We start from the raw sequence: 20899 nt of genomic DNA, 5'->3' as shown, positions 1-20899 counted from the left end.
TTTAAGGGGATTTCTGACCATGGTCAAATTTGAAAAAAAAAAAAATCAATAGATTTGACACAAAACACACTCAACCTAGCACCAAATCCTGCGTCAAATCCATTTTTGCCACAGTGATAGATAAATAGTTACACATCACTGTAGCAAGAGTTTTTTTTTAAAATAATTGTTTAATGAATTTTGAGTCATTAATTTATAATTTTGGACTACTTTTAGCCACATAAATATACATCATTATAAAACTTGTAAGTATAATTTCATATTTTAATCAAATTAATAATTTATAATTTAAGTTTATAGTTTTTTAATAAATAAACAATAAAAAATTTAAGAAAATAATAAAAATGTATAAACTTATTAAAATCAGGACAAATTAAAAATATTTGCAAAAATTTACTATTTGATCTATTGATATTTTTTATATATGTAGTATATATATTTTTTTTAAAATATATGTTTTTGTTTTTCGTTTTTTACAAATTACTTTATATAATATATAAAATTATATTTTTAGCGAATTTTATAAAAAAATATTGTTTCATTCTTGATTTTGTATAAACTAAACAATAAATTAACATTTTTATAAATCTTAAAAGAAATAGCAAAAAATAATTAATTATTTATTTATTTATTTATTTTTTGCATTTTGCCCCCTACTATACAATTTTTTGCTCCGCTCCTAGCTGAGGGTACAAATATCATTGAGCTTATGGTTGTGGTTATATTCTATGCATATGTTCACCATTGTTATGTGATTTATCATATTTAAAATAAATAAAGAAGTAAGAACATAATACTTTTAAAAATATTATTGTAGAATAAGATGCTTTAGAAAAAGCTTAATTAACTCTTTTGATTGGAGAATGAATCTTAAAATCTTTACAAGTATTTTATTTAAAAATATCTTTTGAAACAAATAGTATCTTATTTTACAGTTTATAATTAATACTCGATGCTAATTTTTAAAAATAAGTGTAAAATATTTGTATTATTCACATTTTTAATACATATTTAATAATTTTGGTTCTATGCATCCTTTATGAATTAAAATTTTCTCAAATCCGTTCTAAATTAGAGTAAATTTATTTAATAAAATAAATTATATTAAATTTTTTATTTTCAATGGTTCATACTGTTTTTTACTTTTTTTTTATATATAAAATATAGATAAATTATGCTATGAATAGACTTAAACATGAAGGTACTACTTCATCATACATGTGTTCTCACTTTGCATAAAAAAATTTTAAACTTTAGACAAAAAAATCAGCACCAGTTTTTTAGAGCCCGTGAGTGTAGACTGAGACATTACTTGTGAGTTAATAAAGCTAACTAGTTGACCTAAGTGGTTTTAGCAGAGGAGAATTTTTTACAATTTTAAATTAGATAAATAATTGTTAAAAGTAAAAACTAGTGTAATATAAATAAAATTAATAATAGGTAAATAATATTATACAAATAATATTTATATATTAAGTTAAATATATAAAAAAAATAGAAATAAAAAATGTATAAAATTATATTAATGTTAATTTAGCGCACGATGCCAATTCCACCCGCCCTCCATCGCCTCTCACCTCTCACCTCGGCTCTTCTCGATCTTGGTCGCCATCCCTCCGGCGCTTCTCATCGAGCGCAAACAATGGCGAACAAACCCCTAGTTTCATCTTCCATCCAACCAATCTTTACTGATCCTATCTAGGCTGAGCTCCGGAGCTAGGGTTTCATCTTCATGGCTTCGAAGGAGCTTGATTTGGCTCATCCTAGGACAATGGACAACGGTCTCAGCTCCCGCATCGGTTTCCAAGACCCCGCCTTGCAATTTCCTCGCGCCGCCGGAAACCATACAGCTGATGATCGGGGCGGCGGGTTCTTTCGTATGGGCCAGGAGTCGCGCTTGCAGAACCGGGACTGGAACACCATCCGAGATCCTGGGTCGAGTGGCGATGGATCGGAGGATGACGATGAAGATGGGTATGATGATGAGGAGGACGAGGGTTTGGTGTCCGTTGACAATGGAAATCACAAGCACTGCAATAATAGTAGCGGCAGCGTCCAGAGTAGTTCGGATAAGGCTTGCAACGCGCGAGCCGATTCGCAGAAGCAGCATTCGTGTTTCGGTTAGCAAAATTTTGTCTTTTTTTTTTACTGATTTTGTTGAGATTGATGCTGAATTGCCTTTTATATGTCTTTCAGGATTGAATAGAGGAATGGTGGCGAAGGATGGGAGCGGAATGAGGGGGAGTTCTGGTTCGCAACAGCCGCAGGAGCAGGGGCGGGAAGGCGGGTATGATAACGAGATTACAATAGTTGAGCCAGAGAATTATTATACTCCAATCATGCATGGAGGAGATGGATCCAGTTTGGGCCATAAGGAGATAGGAGGGGAGCATGGGTGTAGTTTTGGTGGGAGGCGGGAGAGTGGATTGGCGATCGATTTAGGGGAGTCTCTGAGGACACACCTGTCAGATCCTGTTACGTGAGTTCTGATTTTTCTTTGAACTTCTTTTCACTATTTTTACCATCGGTGGCTGCCTGCTTTAAGTTGATGCATTAGTGTTCCACATCCTCATTTTGGTTTTCAAATGTGCATTGCCTGGAAGAACTTGAAGATTAGAATCTGTACAGATAGAGTTGTGCATTTAATAGTATTAATTTGAAATTGCCATTAGCTTGGGGCTGGAAGTAATAGTTTAATTCATTGATTTGTAACCATCTCAAGCTACTCTTCAAGCAAAGCAAACTTCAAAACTATAAAATATCAAATGCAATTAAATTTCATCTTTTTAATTTTGTATTTGAATAGCACTTTGTGGCAACGCATATTAGTGTGTTCTGGAATTCCTAGTTTATTTATTATTTTTTTCTTGAATCTGCTGTTTTCTAGAGGTGCTCTTATGGATGATGCAATGATACTACCATGTGGGCATTCTTTTGGTAGCGGTGGCATGCAACAAGTTTATAGAATGGTGAGAACTCCTTACCTCTTATTATATTGTTTTTAAGTACTACCTTGCTCTAAAAAATTTTTAGGTATCCTCCTCCTAAATATCTGATACTTTGTAGTCCATGTTGGTTGTGATTGGAAGAATATTTCTAACTCATATGTGGTACCATAGTAGTGATTTGTGCATGTGTATTCTTAAGTGTAAAGTATAAAATAATACTTCTTTGTAAAATGAAATTCTAAATATAAATAGGTAATGCTAGCAAAATTAGAGAATTTCTCTTTGACTCTCAATTCTACTGTCAATAGGTGTGCTTCTGCCTTGTTTTCACTGTCACCTCAGATAGAGGCATAGATTCTCATCTTGCATCAAAACCAGGAGATGATCTCTGTTTTTATATTTGGATAATATAACATCATGGCATATAAATTTTGTATGTAAATGAACTTTCGGATGCCTTTCATTCATCCCTCATTTACATATACCGTCCGATGCCATTTGTTGGTGACCTGTCGCTGGTCCCCTATTGGGCATTCTTTCATCTCTTCAGCTTATTCATTTGCGAGGGCAATTTTTGTCCAATTTCCCCATATCAGTCATAACCATATTAAAATTAGTGGTTTACTGCCTTCAGGTGCGTCATGTTGTGTCCTGCTTTACATGTGGTTTTCCGTTGCATGCTGGTCTTTGTATTCTTTTGGTGAACTTTCTTTAGATGTTCACTGAGTGCATGCTTCCCTCCTTGGAGAATTATATGGTGGCCTGTATAAGCATTTTAGTGCAATAACAATGCCTCTAGATTTAATTCCTAATGTTTGCCTTTTTTTTCATAATTGTTAAATTAGAAATTTAAAATGTTATTATCTAATTGAAAATAAAATTCACATAAGGAATGGCTCACAAAGTCGTAAGTCTTACCCATTAATCCACTAACATCTCATGCTCTGAATAATTTGGATGATTTGTTTGCTAATCCACTAAAGTCTCACGCCAACTGTTTGGATGGTTTGCTTGTCCTCTCTCTATAATGTGTAAACAAGTGATGAGGAGCTCGTAGCTGTGTAGCATGTTTTAAGATAAAGGAATTTTTTCCCAATTTTAAAGAAATCAGCATATGCATATTCAAGAGCTTTTCTGTTATTCAATGTGGCATCTTTAAAGTAAGATTCTGCTATCCAACTACACTCCTTCCATTTTAGGGTCTTCTGTGAAGATAGGCTTCTATTATGCTGATTTCTTTATAACAAATGAAGGTATTTAATTTTCTTGTTGTGATTTGGATAGAGTTTACTATCAGATATAATAAAACTAAATCCATCATTGATTAAATATATCTTAATGAATAATTATTCCATTTTCCTATAACAACATAATTGTCTATTGATGCCTCCATTTAGCATTGAGTGATACTCTATGTATTTGTCATGCGTGTGATGAACGCAAGTATACTTGTTTTAATTGGGTCTAGACCGTAGAGTGTCTTCATCAACGTTGCCATTCCTGCAGAATGTACTCTTGGCATATTTATTTGTATCTTTAACAAAATATTTACTTAGTGAATACTCATGATCTTTATGATTTTTCTACTTTGTGTTTTATATGCAGAAGTCTTGTTTCAAGTGCTCACAACCAATTTCAGAAGACTTAGTTCGGCCTAACTTGGGTATGCCATCTATCTTATTTTTCAGTAGAGTTAGAAGCTGATCAAATAAAATGAAACTATAAGGTGGCTGAATTTTCCTGGACAGAGTAACAACAAGAGGAACTTTGTGAATGAATGTTAGCCTTTCACTAATTTCCTCCACTGCTGAAACCTACTAACAGACTCCAAACCCAACTAAACTAATGGTAGGAATTTAAATCCTATCTAAAAGGATAATTGATTCTAACTAAAAAACTTATCCTTAACAAATTCAATATAAAATTTAAAAGAAAAGGTCCAAAAAATAAATTTTTATTGACTTCATGGTAGCTATTAGTTTTATCTATCTATTGGTGATAGCGTCAAGATCTAAATGAATAGGATAAGATCAAATTTATTTATTTTTGTTTTTTTTTCTTGGTTTTTATCCACGTTAATTTTGTCTAGTACAGCTAGAATTTGGTGCCTATTTGACGCCCACCGGTTGGAATTGGATGAATGCAAAACAAATGATGGTGGTTCTACTTTCCTTTATTTCTTGGGATAAAACTTTCTGACCCCTCCTGCTTCACTTCCTCTTATAAATTATACAGCACACATCTCAATATAATTTACGTTTGAACTTATGAACCAAAGTGGAGCTTGCTTATTTGTTCTTGGTGAAATAATTCATTATGGACCACACTAATTGGAAGTCAAATTGTAGGAGCTCTCTCTAGGATAGTTATATGTTGTCTTACCAGCTGATGTAGCAATTAGAAGACCTCTGCCATCATTTCTGACATTGTTGGCAGTATGCATAAATTTTTACTTGTTAATGTTGTGACTATCTTAAATATGACAACATTCTATTCATGGCTTTATCATTATTCTGTTAAAAAAAAATTCCCTTTCCGCGATCTGTTCCAATTTATCTTAAGAATTTTTCCTGCATCGTTTTAGCACTCCGGGCTGCAGTCCAAGCATTCCACCGTGAAGAAGAGTCACAATTCTCGAAAGCACCCAAAAGAAGAAGAGACAGATTTGAACATGTATGTTCAAGCCCCCTTTTTCATCAGAGTACCTTCTGTTATTATATCTTATCTCTGAATATTCCTTCTAAAGTCAATCTCTTTTCTTGTGTCAAGGAAAAATGTAGTTATGACGACCCGTTTCCTCTGGACCTTTGTCGGGGTAAAGGTGTCCAATTTCCATTTGTAGTCTCAGACCGAGTTATAATCAAGGTACAGCCTAAACCCTTTGGTATTGTTCATTGTAGCGACATGTAACTTAAGGATTACATTGAAATTCTCTCAGGGAAACAAGAGGACACCGCAACGTTTTGTTGGACGAGTTGCTGTTGTGACGACACAATGCTTAAATGGATGGTTAGTTATTTCTGCAGTTCAATATTATAATTAGTAGCTGAGTGATAATTTGATCCCTTTCTTGCACTTTTATTGTGAGGTTCTATCTCTTGTTGTAGCCTTTGTTTTTCCTTGGTCGCCCATTTTATTTGTCACTTTATATGGGCTAGGAATTAATGTGAACTTCACCAAGTCTCTCATTAGATCTTTCTTCTGGCCATGCTGGCATATCCCACTTGCGTGCTTAATCATCAGTTTCAGCAGCTGAGTGGAAAGCTATTAGACTCCTGCATGTTATTTTGTAGATAACCTTCCAATAGTTTGGTGTTGCTATGAATAAGCTTATTTTGTTATATTTCAAATCAAAGCATCTATTGAAAGAGACATCTTTTAAAGATGTAACATCTGATCATGAACACAGGTATGTGGTCAAGACACTGGACAACGCAGAGAGTGTCAAATTGCAATATCGCTCTTTAGCGAAGTTTACTGATGAACTGTCCTCTAATGTGAGTTCAAATAAAGCTATCACTCCAAATTGGCTGTAAAACGTGGTACAAGGTAACATATACTTGATCAACAGTGGTGACAACACCCTCCTATTTATCTTCTTCGGCGCAGTTACCTTGTGGAAATGCTTCTGCACAAGATTATTATGTTATTATTGTACATGCAATATGGATACAGTGGCGGCTCCTTCTTTGGCGTACTTACATTCTAAAGGCCTTAAAATCATCCTTGAGTGTTTATGTTGAAAGTCTGTTTAGTAGGTCTTGTGTAAGTTTAGTTTTTCTGCTTGGTTTTGGGCATAGGTTTTGTTGGCTGGCTAACTGTATGCCTCTTGTTGGGAATTTGTAAAACCCACCAGGAACGCTGAAATACTGTAATTCTATTGTGCTTTCTTTTATATAATTGAAATGGTTTATTTATTGGTGATCTAGTTGCCTTTGGCTCAAGTGAAAATTTGAGTCAGATGGAAACAAGAGTGAAATATTGATGAATGGATGAATGAATGGAGTGAGATTATGCTACAGCTGACACTGTTTAATCATTTTTATTTTATCACAGATATAAACTATATATTGTCACTCTTTCTCTTGATCTATAGTAATAATCTTATAAATCCTGCATCTCTTGCCAAGCCAAACATAAGAATGTGTGAAAAACCTTGTTCTCCGATGTGTCATTGGTCTATGTAACCATTCTCTTTCCTTAATCTATCAACTAAAAACATATTTATTTTAACTCTCGAATTTCAAAATTTTTTTTTCAACTCTTAAAATAAACAATCAATCCCACTTGAAACTTAAAAGCAATCAATTAAAACTATTATTTGCAAACTCCATTTATTATAAAACATATAATATCATTTTATTCACAACATCAGAAACTCATCTTCCTATCATCCTCCAAATCCAAAATCTCATAAATAAAATAAAAAAAAAAAAAATGAAGAAAGAGACCCCACACTAATTAATAAGATAACAATTCTCTTAGTTCTTCCCCTCCACATGCAAAGGTGGCAAGATCACCGACTGGCTCTGCGCCTCAACCACCCTCTCAAGCCACTCTTCCGCCACCCCAAACGCCGCCGCAAGCTCCGGCCCCATCATGCTCTTCAACACCGAGCTCTCTCCGACGAGGAACTGCGGCCTGTTCTCCCTCGCCGACGTTGTAAATCCAAAGAACTCAAATGATCCATCCATTGATGCAATCTGACAAAAAGGGAAGTACCTTGGCACCCAGAAAACATCTCCAGCTCTCACTCTTGCTGTCATGGCGTTTGTTCCATTCGGAAACACCACCTGAATGATCCCTGATCCCTTAAGTACAACACCGTACTCTGTTGCCGTTGGGTTAAAGTGCGGAGCCATCATTGAGCCGGCGGTGAGGTTCACATAATACACACCGATGCCGGAGATCTTCAGAGGAGAATACTGATGCTTGTCAATGGAAACACTTGTACCGTAGTCATTGCAGAAGCCTGGTTCAGTGTTATAGAGGTTTAAGGACTCTGGTGAGTGTACTCTGCCACCTTTTCTCTTTTTCTTGCTAATGAGTGAGCTGACGAGTTTTCTCCATGACCATGTTTTGTAGCTCTCTTTATACTGATAATCATCATCATCATCATCTTCATGTATTTCTTTACCATTATCTGATTGCTTTTGTTGTAGTTTGAGTTTGAGTTTTATCATGGAAGGCAGTAAGTGCTGTTCTTTTGTTGTGTTGGTCATGTAGATGATTGGTCCACTCTTTTTCTTCATCAGAAAACTTAGTTCATTCATGGTGACCTTCAAATGAAGAAATTATAGATTGATTATATATATATATATATATACATATTTGAATAAAATGGATAAATCACCAATTTATTTAAACAAGAGAACAAAGCAGAGGTATTCCATTTAAGATTTTTTCTTAATGAAATAATGCTAATTTAAAAAAAAAAAAAATTGATGGGTGTCTGGTTTTTTAAATTAACAACTGGAGTATATTTTTGGGTTAAAATACCTTTTAATTTTTATACATTATGTAAAATTTTGGAGTTTCAAGGTTTCAAATGCTGAAATAAGAAACAATAAATAATCATATAATAATATAAAGAAAAAATAATATTTTATACTATAGCTTTAATTTATTTTCTAAATTAAAAAATTAAATATATGAAAATGCAATTATTATTCTTAAAATTATTTTTTAATATTATATTTTCACATGACAAGTGACAACGGTTTATTAGTGTTCAAGAAGAAGTGAAGGACCGGATCTACTTACATTGAAGGCTGCTCTTAGTGTTATAACGCCGAATCCTGCAATCACTGAAGTTGGATTCCTCCCTCCACCAATGAAGAATGACTAACAAAATAAATTATATATATATATATATATATGATTACTCACATGAAGTCATTGCAACCAAGACAAAAGAAAACTAGTTAAATACATATATATGTATATATAGATCACCTGATAAGAGTTCCACTCGGAAGTCCCTGATGCATCAATGCTACAAATAATGCTTAACTTCTCATCATCATTCCCCACATTAACAAAATAGAATGCTGATCCTGCCGGTATAACATTAACATCACCCATCTTCATCCTCTCTTCCACTAAGTATGCATCTTTATGGATCCACCCTACCTTCACCTCCCCTAATTAACCAAACAAACAATTAACTCAACTTTGAGATAGCTATAGAGAAAAAGATCAGATGTAGAAGAAGTATCAAATTAACAAAAGTAAACCTGTTTGAACAAAGAGGATGAGGTTGGCATCAAGGTACTGAGGGATGAAGAGAGTGTTAGGTTTCATTGTAATGAAACCAATGTGCATGGGATTAATATCCCCCTTCCACTTATATCCTGACACAACCTTAACTTCTCCACCTTCAGACTTGACCACCTTCTTGAACTTGTTCAGTATGAACATGGGTGATCTGCCATTACTTTGATCACTAATTAGCTTTACTTCTTCTCTCCCTTGGTTCTTCCCATCAACCTCCATTAGAGACCAAGATACAAGCAGAAGCAATAGCAGCAGCTTCTCTGCCATTGTTGTGTACTGTGTGGGAATGGAATGTTGGGAAAAGGATGAGCTTAAGAAGGGAGAAGGGAGAGCCTGGTGTTGACACGTGTCCGGTTTGCATGGGAAATTAAGGTTTACGTGGGGGTTTTAGGGCTTAGCTAACGTAACTGTTTGGGATTTGCGGAGGGTTTCTCTCATGGTTGACTCTTCTAATTTTATAGGTTCATGACACACAGTGAACTAATCCTTGCTGTTAAAAGTGTTATTGACTTATTTCAGCATATTGAAATTAATGAATGTTTAGCCTTTCTTGTTATAAGAAATTTACTGACTATAAATTGTTAATTAATTGTTTCTTAATTTGTAACAATCTCAATGAATGCTCAGAAATAAAAATTGCACAAAACTCTTGATATTCACAAAACTATTTTGTGCTCAAACCAGCAAGCTCAAGATCAATTTATATATATATATATATATATATATAGAAAGAGAGGGGATCAATTTACTGCAAACGTCTTTTTAGTAACAGTTTGGAATCCAACAGCTGCAGATTACCCATTAAAACAAACAATATATGAAATAATGATCTAAATAATATATAAACAATAAAGTGAGATGTACAATGCTGTAAAGTGGGATATATAATATTTTTGTTGATAACAATTATCCGATTTTTATTATATTGATAGTAATTCTTTTAATCTCAGACATTAAAATTGATTTCACCAAAAAATTATATAAATCAACATCTACCCATACATGCATTCTTCACCTTATTTTATTTGCGAACGTTCTACAAATGCATGCAGTTGACGAATATATATATATATATATATGATCACAACTATGTATATATATTGGATAGACTATTACTTCCGTTGAGAATTGTCAGATTTAGCAAAAAGATTAATAATATAATATATTTTTTTAAAATTAATAATACACAATAAAACGTAATATTTGAAATAAATTTCTATACATACTATTAAAGTAGATGTATAATATACTCCAAGAGTGTTTCAAGAAACAATTTTAATTTTTTATAACATTTAAGTTTTTATTTATATTACTTATAATATTAATAATTAAAATACATTAATTACACCTAATTATTTATGCAATAAATGTCCATAAGATCTTTGAAATCCAAAGTATAAAATAGTATCTATGGTAGGAGTTGTTTAATTATCTTATTTTATATATGATATTGCCTCAAAACTCTTCAAAAAATTTTAAAAACGACAATACGAAGTTGGGAAAAATGACTAAGATATATATATATATATATATATATATATATATATATATATATATAAGCAATAACGATGAAAATGTATGATCGGAAGAGCTTCGCATCATCATCATTATTCTCATGTGTTTAAATTAGCATTAGTCCTAAGAATTATTATGCTTTTAATTCATTATCATCATTAAAGGCCTCATGTTATCATCATTTAAGTGTCCATAATCACTTTTTTAATTAGAAAGCCAAAGACTCATTATCATACGGTACCTTGTTAATCTCATAATCACAAGAGAACTTAGCTCAAATCACGCCTGCATCGCCGTCAAAAGTTTAATCATTTGCGTTGTGTATCCCGAGGCAAGAGGGTCAGTTTCAACTAAACGGGTGTCGGGTCTACATCATCTCAAAGATCCGATCTCCACTCTGGCCCATCCAACCGTCTGTTTCATGCTTGAGATGGCGACTCATCACTTAAGCAATGGTGGGTCCACACTCTATCGAACGGCAATCACTGTGCCACGTCATACTTCATTTTTTTATATTCTTTTTGGGTATTTTTCAGGTAGGCCCTTGAATTTGAGTTCATTACAAATAAAAGGCCATCTTTCAACATCAATCCACTGGAGTGAAAAGTAATTAACTACATAAATTTGTATCAAAACCTTGTTATATATCAATTTTAGTCCATAAGTTGCAATGTTAATTTCCCATACCACAATCAATTTAAAAGATTTTATTAGCTCTATGAAATTGAAGGCACTCTTTTGACAATTAAGTTAGTTTTAAGTGTTTGTTATTCTTATGTTTTGTATATATATATATATATATATAGCAAGGTGAACAAATTATTGTAGTTCAAGAGGTTAGTACTGGTATAATCAGATATAAAGTTAATTCTTCAATGTCCACCACACATTTCTTATTAAAATGGAGATGCATTATTAATTTCTCATATGTGTTTCTAAAAAATTAATTTTGGTCTCTTTTCACACACTGAAAATTTTTTATCATTTGTCCTAAAATTATTTGGTTGTTTTGTTATATAATTTTCAATGTATTTTTTGTATTTTAACTTTTAAATCTATAAAAGTATTTTGGGGCATATACAATAATAAAACTAATGAAGTTACTATATTTATTTATATTTTCAAATCAATCAAATTTGGGGAAAAAAAAATCATCGACCTATTAAGTTATTTTACAAATTTAAAAATAAAAGTAAAAATCTGGAAAGTACAATGAAAAAATACAATTAAACCATAAATTTATAAGGATTTGCAGTATGAGAAATATTGCAATAATATGTAAAATTGGAGGATAAAAATGCAAATGTTCCATAGCATTTGCATGTATTCCAGTTCCAGTAATAAAAAGGTGTTTTTTTTCCCGAGTGTTGCTTGCTTTTGAATTCCGGTTGTTCCATGGTTCGCTTGGAGACGAAGAAGCGGTGCATGAACACGGCGTGCGGCGCGGCGGCGTCGGACGGAGAGTGGCTGAAAGGCTGGGGCTTGAGATCCGGTGGCTTCGCCGACCTCTGCGGCAAGTGCGGGTATCATTCACTGACTCACTTCACTTGGATTGGCAACTGATGCTTGTTTCCTTGTTTGCTCCATGAGTTGATCTCAATGCTTGTTCTGGTTCCTTTTTTCTCATTTGTACTTATTGTTCTGTTTCTACTGACTTGATATGCCAGTTCTAGTTGATTCTGTGTATGATTTTGTGTTAGTTTTTTATGAGCTGCTGATTGATTCAATCGATGTGTTTACCCACACTTTTGTGGAGCTGGGGGAAGCATTGGATTGAGTGGAAATTGGATTTGAACTTCTAAGGTTGTGTTTTTGTTTTTTGTTTTTGTTTGTTTTTGTTAAGGTTTTAATTACCTGTAATTGTATCCCAAATCCTAGATTCTGGTTCCTCTTTTGAATCTTTGCACTTGCTATCTTTTTGGGAATTTTTATCCTTGATTCGGAGCACTTGGTTTCTGTAAAAATGTCAAATTGGTAATTGCGCAGGTATTATAAGTTGAATTGAAGTCTGCTAGAGTGACCTTCACTCTGTTTGGTCATCATGGATGAGAAGCTCCATTCCTGCTCAGTTACATTAATTAGGGAATGTCTTCTATGCACCTAACATCTTTGTAAAACTAACTTCCTTTAAATTATGTAGAAGTAAACTAACATGATAAAGGAAAACAGGGACAAATATGCAGAATGATAATTAATCAAGTTTCCTAGTTACGAACTTTCTACCAATTTGGTGGATACTTAATCTCATAGTGGTGTATCCTGACTAACATACTTTACCTTTGCAACAAATAGTTTTTCTTGCTAATTTACAAATATCTAGAACAAAAAATGCTGATGGGAGCCAAATAGTGCTGGCTCTTGTGTGACCAATATGAACTGCATCTTTCTGATTTCGCTTACCACATTCTGTATGTTGTCTCTTGACATAGATTGGCTTTTGAGCAACTTCTTTTCTGTGACATATTTCATGAAAAAGAATCTGGGTGGAGAGAATGCAAATTTTGCTGTAAGGTAAGACAACTGCCAATGATTATTTTTTATTTTTTGCGCTTGTAAATTTTCGGTTTTGATTGTGTCCGTCTGTTATACAAATAATCCAAACTGATAATTGCAGCGGCTGCATTGTGGATGTATAGCTTCAAATGCTTCACTTGACCTACTAGATTGTGGAGGAGTACAGTGTAATAGTTGCTTGAAGAATTCAAATATTTCTCCAGTAAGCTCAATTATCTCAGTTATAGAATATCGAATAAAACTGAAACTTGAAAGTTTTAACTTTCTCTATTATTTTACCAGGAAGTATAAAATTTCAACTTAAAAGGGATTCTACATTGTTATGTTTTGCTGGATATTTGGTAAATAGCTTAAAGATGAGAAACTCATCAATTTCACTAGTTTTTATTGTATTCATGAGCATAGTTAAAGTAATTGTGCAGTGATTCTTTTGTTGAATTTTGGCGCTAAGATGTGGTGATTAATTGTCATGTACATATTCAATTGTGGTTGCAAAATCAAGTCATACTAATCAGCCAGAGCTTCTGGATGCAGACTCCTGGCCATGTTGTTCAATGTCCGCTGCCTTCATCACTTAGTATGCTTCTTGATTATCCTATCAGAGGAAAGAAAGATGAAAAAGTGAATGATTTTGTCATGTCAATAGCAGGTATTGTTTGCAACTGCCTATTCTGATCTACATTTGTGTCAACAAATGATCGCGTAAAGATTTGGTAAAAAATTGAAGGAAACTAGGGTAGCAAGAGTGTTTTGTGGCATACCTGACACTAACAGGTTATTGTTGATTCAAATTGTGACTGCAGAAGCTACATCTCATGTGGGAGATGCAGGAAGTTCACATGCTTCAAGTAAAAGTCAAATTCCAGTTGTATCTTTTCATAATTCCAGACAAGGCGACGGCCGCTTGAGCATCAATATGAGAACTTCCAATTTTGGAAATACTTTAACTAATTGTAACTCAGGTAATCAACCTAGTGTGCTGCTTCTCCCTAACACAGCCACAGAAGGAAGAGAGCATAACAAAGCATTATCGGCTTTTGAGCAAATGCAAATGCTCCACCACCATTTGGGAAGACTCCCAAAGACATCTAATGCTGTTGCATCAGAAGTATCTAAGGACATGTTACCATATGTGCATGTCACTAGGTCACCCAGCCAAGGTCAAGGTCGAAATCAAATGCTTCCACGTTACTGGCCAAGAATATCAGATATAGAACTTCAACAAATATCTGGCGAGTATCCGCTACTGATTGATTTTGAAGCTCTTATGGTGTTAATATAGTGTTTCTCCATTTCCTACACTGTTTGTTTCCTTGATTTTGTTCTGTTAAAGCTCAAAATCCAAGATTCTGCCATTATTTGAGAAAGTACTCAGTGCAAGTGACGCAGGTCGAATTGGTCGTTTGGTTCTTCCCAAAGCATGTGCGGAGGTGATTTTCCCAATTTGCTTGAATTGGTTTCCTATCTACCGCTTCAAGGCTATCAAGGAAAAATTTCACTTTTAATCCTAGCTGCTTTTCTGTCTCCCCTGAGATTGATGGGAATCTGTAGAGACCTCCTGGCTAGTATTGCACTACATTTGTTTCGTTATCTTTCCTCCCATCTGACCTCTCAAATATTTTTTTGAATTCCTGTCCCTCTTGAAATTGCCTTATTATGAACACTGTTTGCAGGCATATTTTCCTCCTATTTCTCAACCAGAAGGCCTACCTTTGAGAATTCAAGATGCTAAGGGAAAGGATTGGGTCTTCCAGTTCAGATTTTGGCCAAATAATAACAGCAGAATGTATGTCTTAGAGGGTGTTACTCCTTGTATACAGTCTCTGCAATTACAAGCTGGTGACACAGGTAGGGGTATTGATATAATATTGAAATTCTTGCTAGTTTTCTGTTAGATATTTGTGCCAATCATATAGATTATCTCATCTCATCAAAGAGAAATGTGTACAATGGATGACTGAACCAACAAAGGATTGGTTATCATTGAGGAAATGCTTGAGTCTTATAAATTTTCATTCTTCCTTCAGGCATCATTTTTCTTTTTTTATGTTTCTATTTTATGCTGCCTAATTCATATAGTTTTTCTTTAATGTCTGATAATTATTGATTGATTTGCAGCTTGATATACAGGAGTATAGTACTGTTGCTTAATTATTTTGATTTGGGACCTTCCACTGCAGTAACTTTTAACCGAATAGATCCTGAAGGAAAGCTTGTCATGGGATTTCGAAAGGCAATACACAACACAAGTTTAGAGGCAAGTGCATATTCTATGATGATCATATTGTGGTGTGCTTTAGTGTGTGTGTGTGTGTGTGTGTGCATGTTGTCTCAGTCACCTCTCTTGAGAACAAAAAGGGTTTGGGTAATGGTAGCATAATATTCTCACAAGTCTGCATGCAACATTCTTGCCCAGCTAGCCCATCTTTTGTTTCTTGAGTTTTATAGTCATTCTGGTTTTGTATGTGTTGTGTTCTTGTTGAGAATTGCTGGTTTTGTTGGACTGAACACACAAATTATTTTGCTGAAGCAGAATTCACAAGTTTCTGCCATTGATCATGGTGCTATTGGCAATGAACCCTATTCTGCAGGAGTAACTGTGAACCCTGTTAATTTAAGTGGCTATTTTGGACTTCTTCCATCATTGACGGGAACTACAGTTCCACAGTTGAGCACTTTTCCTGAGCATCTAAGTTCAGCTGGTGCAAATATTGGCTGTCATAAGATAGGCACACTTGGACAGGAGTCAAATGAAAGTTTGTCTTTGAAGCCTTCACTTGCTCAAGATATGAAAAGAAGTCTTAGTATTGGTTCAAAAGGCAAGAGGCTGCTTATGGACAATGAATATGCTATGGAACTAAAACTTACATGGGAAGAAGCCCAGGATATGCTCCGTCCTCCTCCATCATTGAAACCTAGCATTGTGGAAATTGAGGATCATGAATTTGAAGAATACAAGGTATGTGCATCTCTGATACGTGGGGTTTTTTTTTTTTCTTCCCACTGCATGTACTATCTCAATTGCTCATTTCCAACTTTCCTACTTTCCATTACCTTTATTCTCCATGCAGATACATTTCAATTGTAGCTACCTTTTTCATAATTTCATTAACATTACCAAATTGTTCCATCTGTATTAATGCTGGATGTGTATGTGCAATTGGGGCCTTTTCCCGTGCATGTATATAGAACACTAGGATATGTTTGGGACAAAACCACTGGCAAATACCAAGTAATATCCACCTGACATCTTCTCTGCTTGTACGTTCACTTGAAGGATAAAATTATCCAGAATAGAGAAAATATAAATAAAATGAGATATTGTGACCTCTACTTAATCATAAGTCATATATTATACCAAACGAAAGATTATTAACTGTTAACCTAATGTCAATTACAGTGTATATTTTGCATTGATGTCTATAAGACATTGTCTCCTACTTAAATCACTTAATCAAATACTGTGTTGTGTATCCTTGTGCATGGGTGTAAACGAACCTTAATGTTTTATACAGTGTAATCACCATTGATAATTATCACTTTTGTTCTCATAAGTGATTAATGAAGCAGTGTTTGCCCATTTGGTTTGAAAACCTCTATTTTTGCTTCTGCTTCTTATTTTCATAATTGGTTTAAACACTGCCATGACCAACAGGTCTTCACATGCTTTCTAGAGAAATGACTAATAAGCATTTTTTTCATAATTTAGGCTAGTATAAGCTACTTATTATATGGAGAATCCTTAAGGATGCAAACTTTGGACTAATTGTGGGAATTGTTAATGACCTTTGGTGGCTCATATGTATATGCAAACTGTAAACCAAAATTCCCAAGCTAAAGAAGTTGTCGTCAAAGTGATTCTCTTGGATACACTATTTCTTCTTCTACTGCTTGTACTCGCCTTCTGAATTGATATAATTTGTTTCTGAGCTATACTAGTGCCTACTTGTCAGCTTAATGAGTGTACAAGCTTTGAATCATAGCTCCTGCAAAAGCCATTTAGAAATATTTTCATTGGATGTTGAACAAAGTAGCTCTCTTAATGGAGCATTTCTTTGCTGCTGACTGCTTATCCGATCCTCATTGTTTCTGTGCAGGAACCACCTGTTTTTGGGAAGAGAACTATCTTCACAATGCAAGCCTCTGGGTAAGTATTTGTGGTACTTCCGTTTCTTCCAGTATGACCTCACAGGTAGCAAACATAGTGATGTTATAGACTTGAAACGCACATGTATTACTTTGATGAAACTTTGGAGTAGAATAGAAAAGTTGTGCAAATAGCTGCAATGACAGAAATGCAAATTATCTGGCAATGCTTCAACATATGATCTTTATGACTGTTAATACAGGGACCCACCACCCTAACTTCTCCATAACTGCAGTTAGAGGGAAGGATTGGCTTAGGATATATAAGATTAGGGAGATTGGCTCTCACAGGCGATGTGAGACTATGGACCAGGTTAACCACTGCGTCCCAACACCCCCCTTGGGCCCACAGCGGATGTGGGACCCAAGATCCTAGTCACGGCCCTCGGAGCAGTGAGCTACGATACTCGTATTGTCTGAGGGGACCCACCACTCTAACTTTTCCATAACTGCAGTTAGAGGGAAGGATTGGCTTAGGATATATAAGGCTAGGGAGATTGGCTCTCACAGGTGATGTGGGACTATGGACCAGGTTAACCACTGCGTCCCAACAATGACAACCAACAGAATGGCATAGACAAGGTGACAAACATAAGGATTCCAGCTTTATAGATTTCCTAGATCTTTAAGCATGAACCATGGTAATATATGGATCTTCACATGTTTAATGCTGTTAGATTGTATTATTTTATTAACATCGGTATGATTTGTTGCACGGATTCTATTTGCCATAAAGATCATGTCATTTTTCATCTTATATATGTTGTTTAAATTTGTTATTTATAGGGAACTAGATCAATGGGTCCAATGCGATGATTGCCTCAAATGGCATAGGTTGCCACTAGATGTTCTTCTTTCCTCAAACTGGACGTGTGCTGATAACACGTGGGACCTGAAAAGGTTAGTGACATTTTTCGTAATTGTACCATAAGAATAACTTGTGCCACTACTGTATCTTGTGGATGTCTTGATCACTTTATCCTATGAGAAAAGTTTATAGATCTCCATTATCACAAGATATTCCTCTTTAATTTTCCTTTTCAAAATGAACACAACAACCTCCTAGTCTTACTTTCTGATGAGGTTGTTCAGGCACATCCATCAATCATCATGCAAAGCCTCTTTAGAGCATGATGCTCATCAACCTACTGTCATGGCATTATCATTGTTTTGTTCATTACTTGTAACATGTACATATTGTAGAGAGGTCACATGCCAATATATGGTTGGATTTTTTTTTTTTTTTATCAGACTTCACTGTTGCCAGTTTGGAAGATAAACTGTAATTTTTAAAACCACACTTCTGTTTCAAACAATTCAAAGTGGATCAGAAAAGTCTTCAGCCAACTAACCTAAAGTGTATAGTATTGGTTTTAACATAAAAATGTTAATTCTTCTTATCAAGAGCAATGGAGTTTTGACAATCTTTGTTTTGGCCAACCAGTTTTTAGGATTTATCTGGTACTTGAACTTTGTTAATCTCAAAAAGATCATTTATCTTTGGTGTGATTTGCATCTCTCTGCTCTGCTTGATTTAATTTATAGAACACAAAATAATTTCATCTCATTTGATAATAATTTTGGTTTCCTTTATTCTGCAGAGTAACAATTTTTTTTCTTTTTGACTACCACCACTTTTCCATGGTGTAATGTAACAGGTCTAACAATTATTTTTACCATTTCAATTTCTTTTGAAAATTACCGCAGAGCATCATGCTATGCGCCAGATGAAGTTGGCTCAAGAGAGCTACAGAACATGCTCCAATTGAATGCAGGTTTGTTTTTCCTCAGTTTTCACACTCAATGATACGCATGCTGAGGATATTTTTGCTGTACCACCATAACCAACTGATGCCAGTTTGGTGCCAGGCCCAAAGAAATCCAAGAATTAAGAATCTAGCATCTTGATTACCATTAACTGGATTCCCTGAGCCATTGCATGTCATCAAAAACTCCCTCACTACCGCTATGACCATCCAATAATAATAACCTTTATCCATAGAGGATGGGGGATATTTTTCTAGAATGCTGGAACTCATCTTTTATAGTAGACCATTTCTCATTAAGATCGTGAAGGCATCACGCTGATAGTGGCCAGAAGGCTTAATTCTGTATGTGGGTGGGTCATTGTTATCCTATCTTCTTGCAAACTCGTGCTTTTTCCGCTCTTAAAGTTTTTAGAATAATTTTCATTTACCATCTTTGGACCATTTTGGATAGGAATGTAGCCACACAGATATGCATATGAGGCGCCCATCTCTTATCAGAATCCCTGCTCCTTGATCTTATATTCTGAAAGTACAAATTCCATCTTTCGTGATGATGACATTCAAAATCAAATGTTAATTATGACAAGTTGACAATAACACATATTCTATGTTGGTGTATTCATTTCATGCTACTATGTTCTTACTGCATGATAATGAAAATTTCTGTGACCTATTTCAGAATTTTACTCAGATTTAAGAGGGTCAACTGCTGGCAGCATTTCGGAAAATGCCCTCCCAGAACTGGAGGCATCTGGTTTGGGTGATGTGTCAACTGCTGCGGTAATTGATGATGATAATGTAAGCAATTGCATTATTGCCACCACAACTAGGCACCCCAGACACCGGCCTGGCTGCACTTGCATTGTGTGCATCCAACCTCCCAGTGGGAAGGGCCCAAAACACAAGCCAACATGTATGTGCAATGTGTGCATGACTGTGAAACGCCGGTTCAAGACACTCATGATGAGGAAGAAGAAACGCCAGTCAGAATACGAAGAATCAGTGGCTATGAAGAAGCTAGCATGGGGATGCGAGGATGAGATGGAATCTGACAGTTCCTTGAAAACTCGGCACCTACAAGATCCTGCCCCGGAAACTGAATTAGCATCAGGCAGTGACAATTCAATTACTGAGAAGCTTGAAATGAGTTAGGGGATCATAGATTTGAACTTTCAACCAGAGAAACATTCTTGTTCGCAAGCTCGGCAGACTCCTGTTAGCATGATTAGTCTTCTTCAGGAGGCAAACCTTCCCTTGGAGAATTATCTGAAGCAGAACAAGCTCGCCAACTTGGCTTGTGAGCATCAAGTAAGCCTGAGTTTGAATACTTTGCAACAAGTCACCGGAGAGAGTGAGAAGACAGTTGTCGATAAGAATCACTTAGTTTCAGTGGCTCAAGTGTCAATAAGTGGTGTTGTTGATGAGCAATGTGCACGAGAGTTAATTCAATGAAATGCTAACGAAGAGAGACATGCAATACATGCTAAACCAAGCTCATATTGTAATATTTCCTTCGTAGTCAGTTGAAAGCACAATTATAGTGAAGTTTTCAAATTTGTAAAAGGATGCTTGTTCTCATTTTTATTTTGTGCAGCAAGGATGTTAACATTGGAAGTTGGAAATAGAAATATAGTTAATCTTTTGCAATTTATTTTAAGTGCTGTATTCTGGTACTCCAATTAGTTCTTTATTAAAATTTGCAGACTGGGGAAAGGAAATCTTGATATAGAT

General features: G+C 34.9%; 3 protein-coding genes across 3 annotated transcripts; 2 read left to right on the top strand and 1 right to left on the bottom strand.

The window, feature by feature from the left end:
* Nucleotides 1-1548: 1548 nt before the first annotated feature.
* LOC120250368 (U-box domain-containing protein 62) lies at nucleotides 1549-6865 on the top strand. Its single transcript, XM_039259173.1, has 8 exons — nucleotides 1549-2120; nucleotides 2197-2479; nucleotides 2888-2969; nucleotides 4554-4611; nucleotides 5533-5621; nucleotides 5718-5813; nucleotides 5887-5957; nucleotides 6358-6865. The coding sequence occupies exons 1-8, from the start codon at nucleotides 1733-1735 to the stop codon at nucleotides 6482-6484; spliced, it is 1194 nt and encodes a 397-aa protein (XP_039115107.1). The 5' UTR covers nucleotides 1549-1732; the 3' UTR covers nucleotides 6485-6865.
* Nucleotides 6866-7350: 485 nt separating this feature from the next.
* On the bottom strand, nucleotides 7351-9490 carry LOC120250473 (vicilin-like seed storage protein At2g28490). The gene is made up of 4 exons (XM_039259294.1): nucleotides 9185-9490; nucleotides 8904-9091; nucleotides 8712-8792; nucleotides 7351-8227 (listed from the first exon to the last, which is right to left on the bottom strand). The coding sequence occupies exons 1-4, from the start codon at nucleotides 9441-9443 to the stop codon at nucleotides 7430-7432; spliced, it is 1326 nt and encodes a 441-aa protein (XP_039115228.1). The 5' UTR covers nucleotides 9444-9490; the 3' UTR covers nucleotides 7351-7429.
* A 2596-nt stretch (nucleotides 9491-12086) lies between these two features.
* On the top strand, nucleotides 12087-20793 carry LOC120249725 (B3 domain-containing protein Os07g0679700-like). The gene is made up of 13 exons (XM_039258340.1): nucleotides 12087-12262; nucleotides 13169-13250; nucleotides 13354-13455; nucleotides 13788-13902; nucleotides 14057-14489; nucleotides 14587-14683; nucleotides 14927-15101; nucleotides 15434-15510; nucleotides 15787-16212; nucleotides 17351-17400; nucleotides 18186-18299; nucleotides 19107-19174; nucleotides 19848-20793. Exons 1-13 carry the CDS (start codon nucleotides 12135-12137, stop codon nucleotides 20318-20320), a joined length of 2340 nt encoding a protein of 779 aa, XP_039114274.1. The 5' UTR covers nucleotides 12087-12134; the 3' UTR covers nucleotides 20321-20793.
* Nucleotides 20794-20899: the final 106 nt, after the last annotated feature.

Source organism: Dioscorea cayenensis, chromosome 19 (genome assembly GCF_009730915.1).
Source record: "Dioscorea cayenensis subsp. rotundata cultivar TDr96_F1 chromosome 19, TDr96_F1_v2_PseudoChromosome.rev07_lg8_w22 25.fasta, whole genome shotgun sequence".
NCBI lineage: Eukaryota > Viridiplantae > Streptophyta > Magnoliopsida > Dioscoreales > Dioscoreaceae > Dioscorea > Dioscorea cayenensis.
Note: the sequence above shows the minus strand (reverse complement) of the source record. Positions and strands in the feature narration are given on the sequence as shown.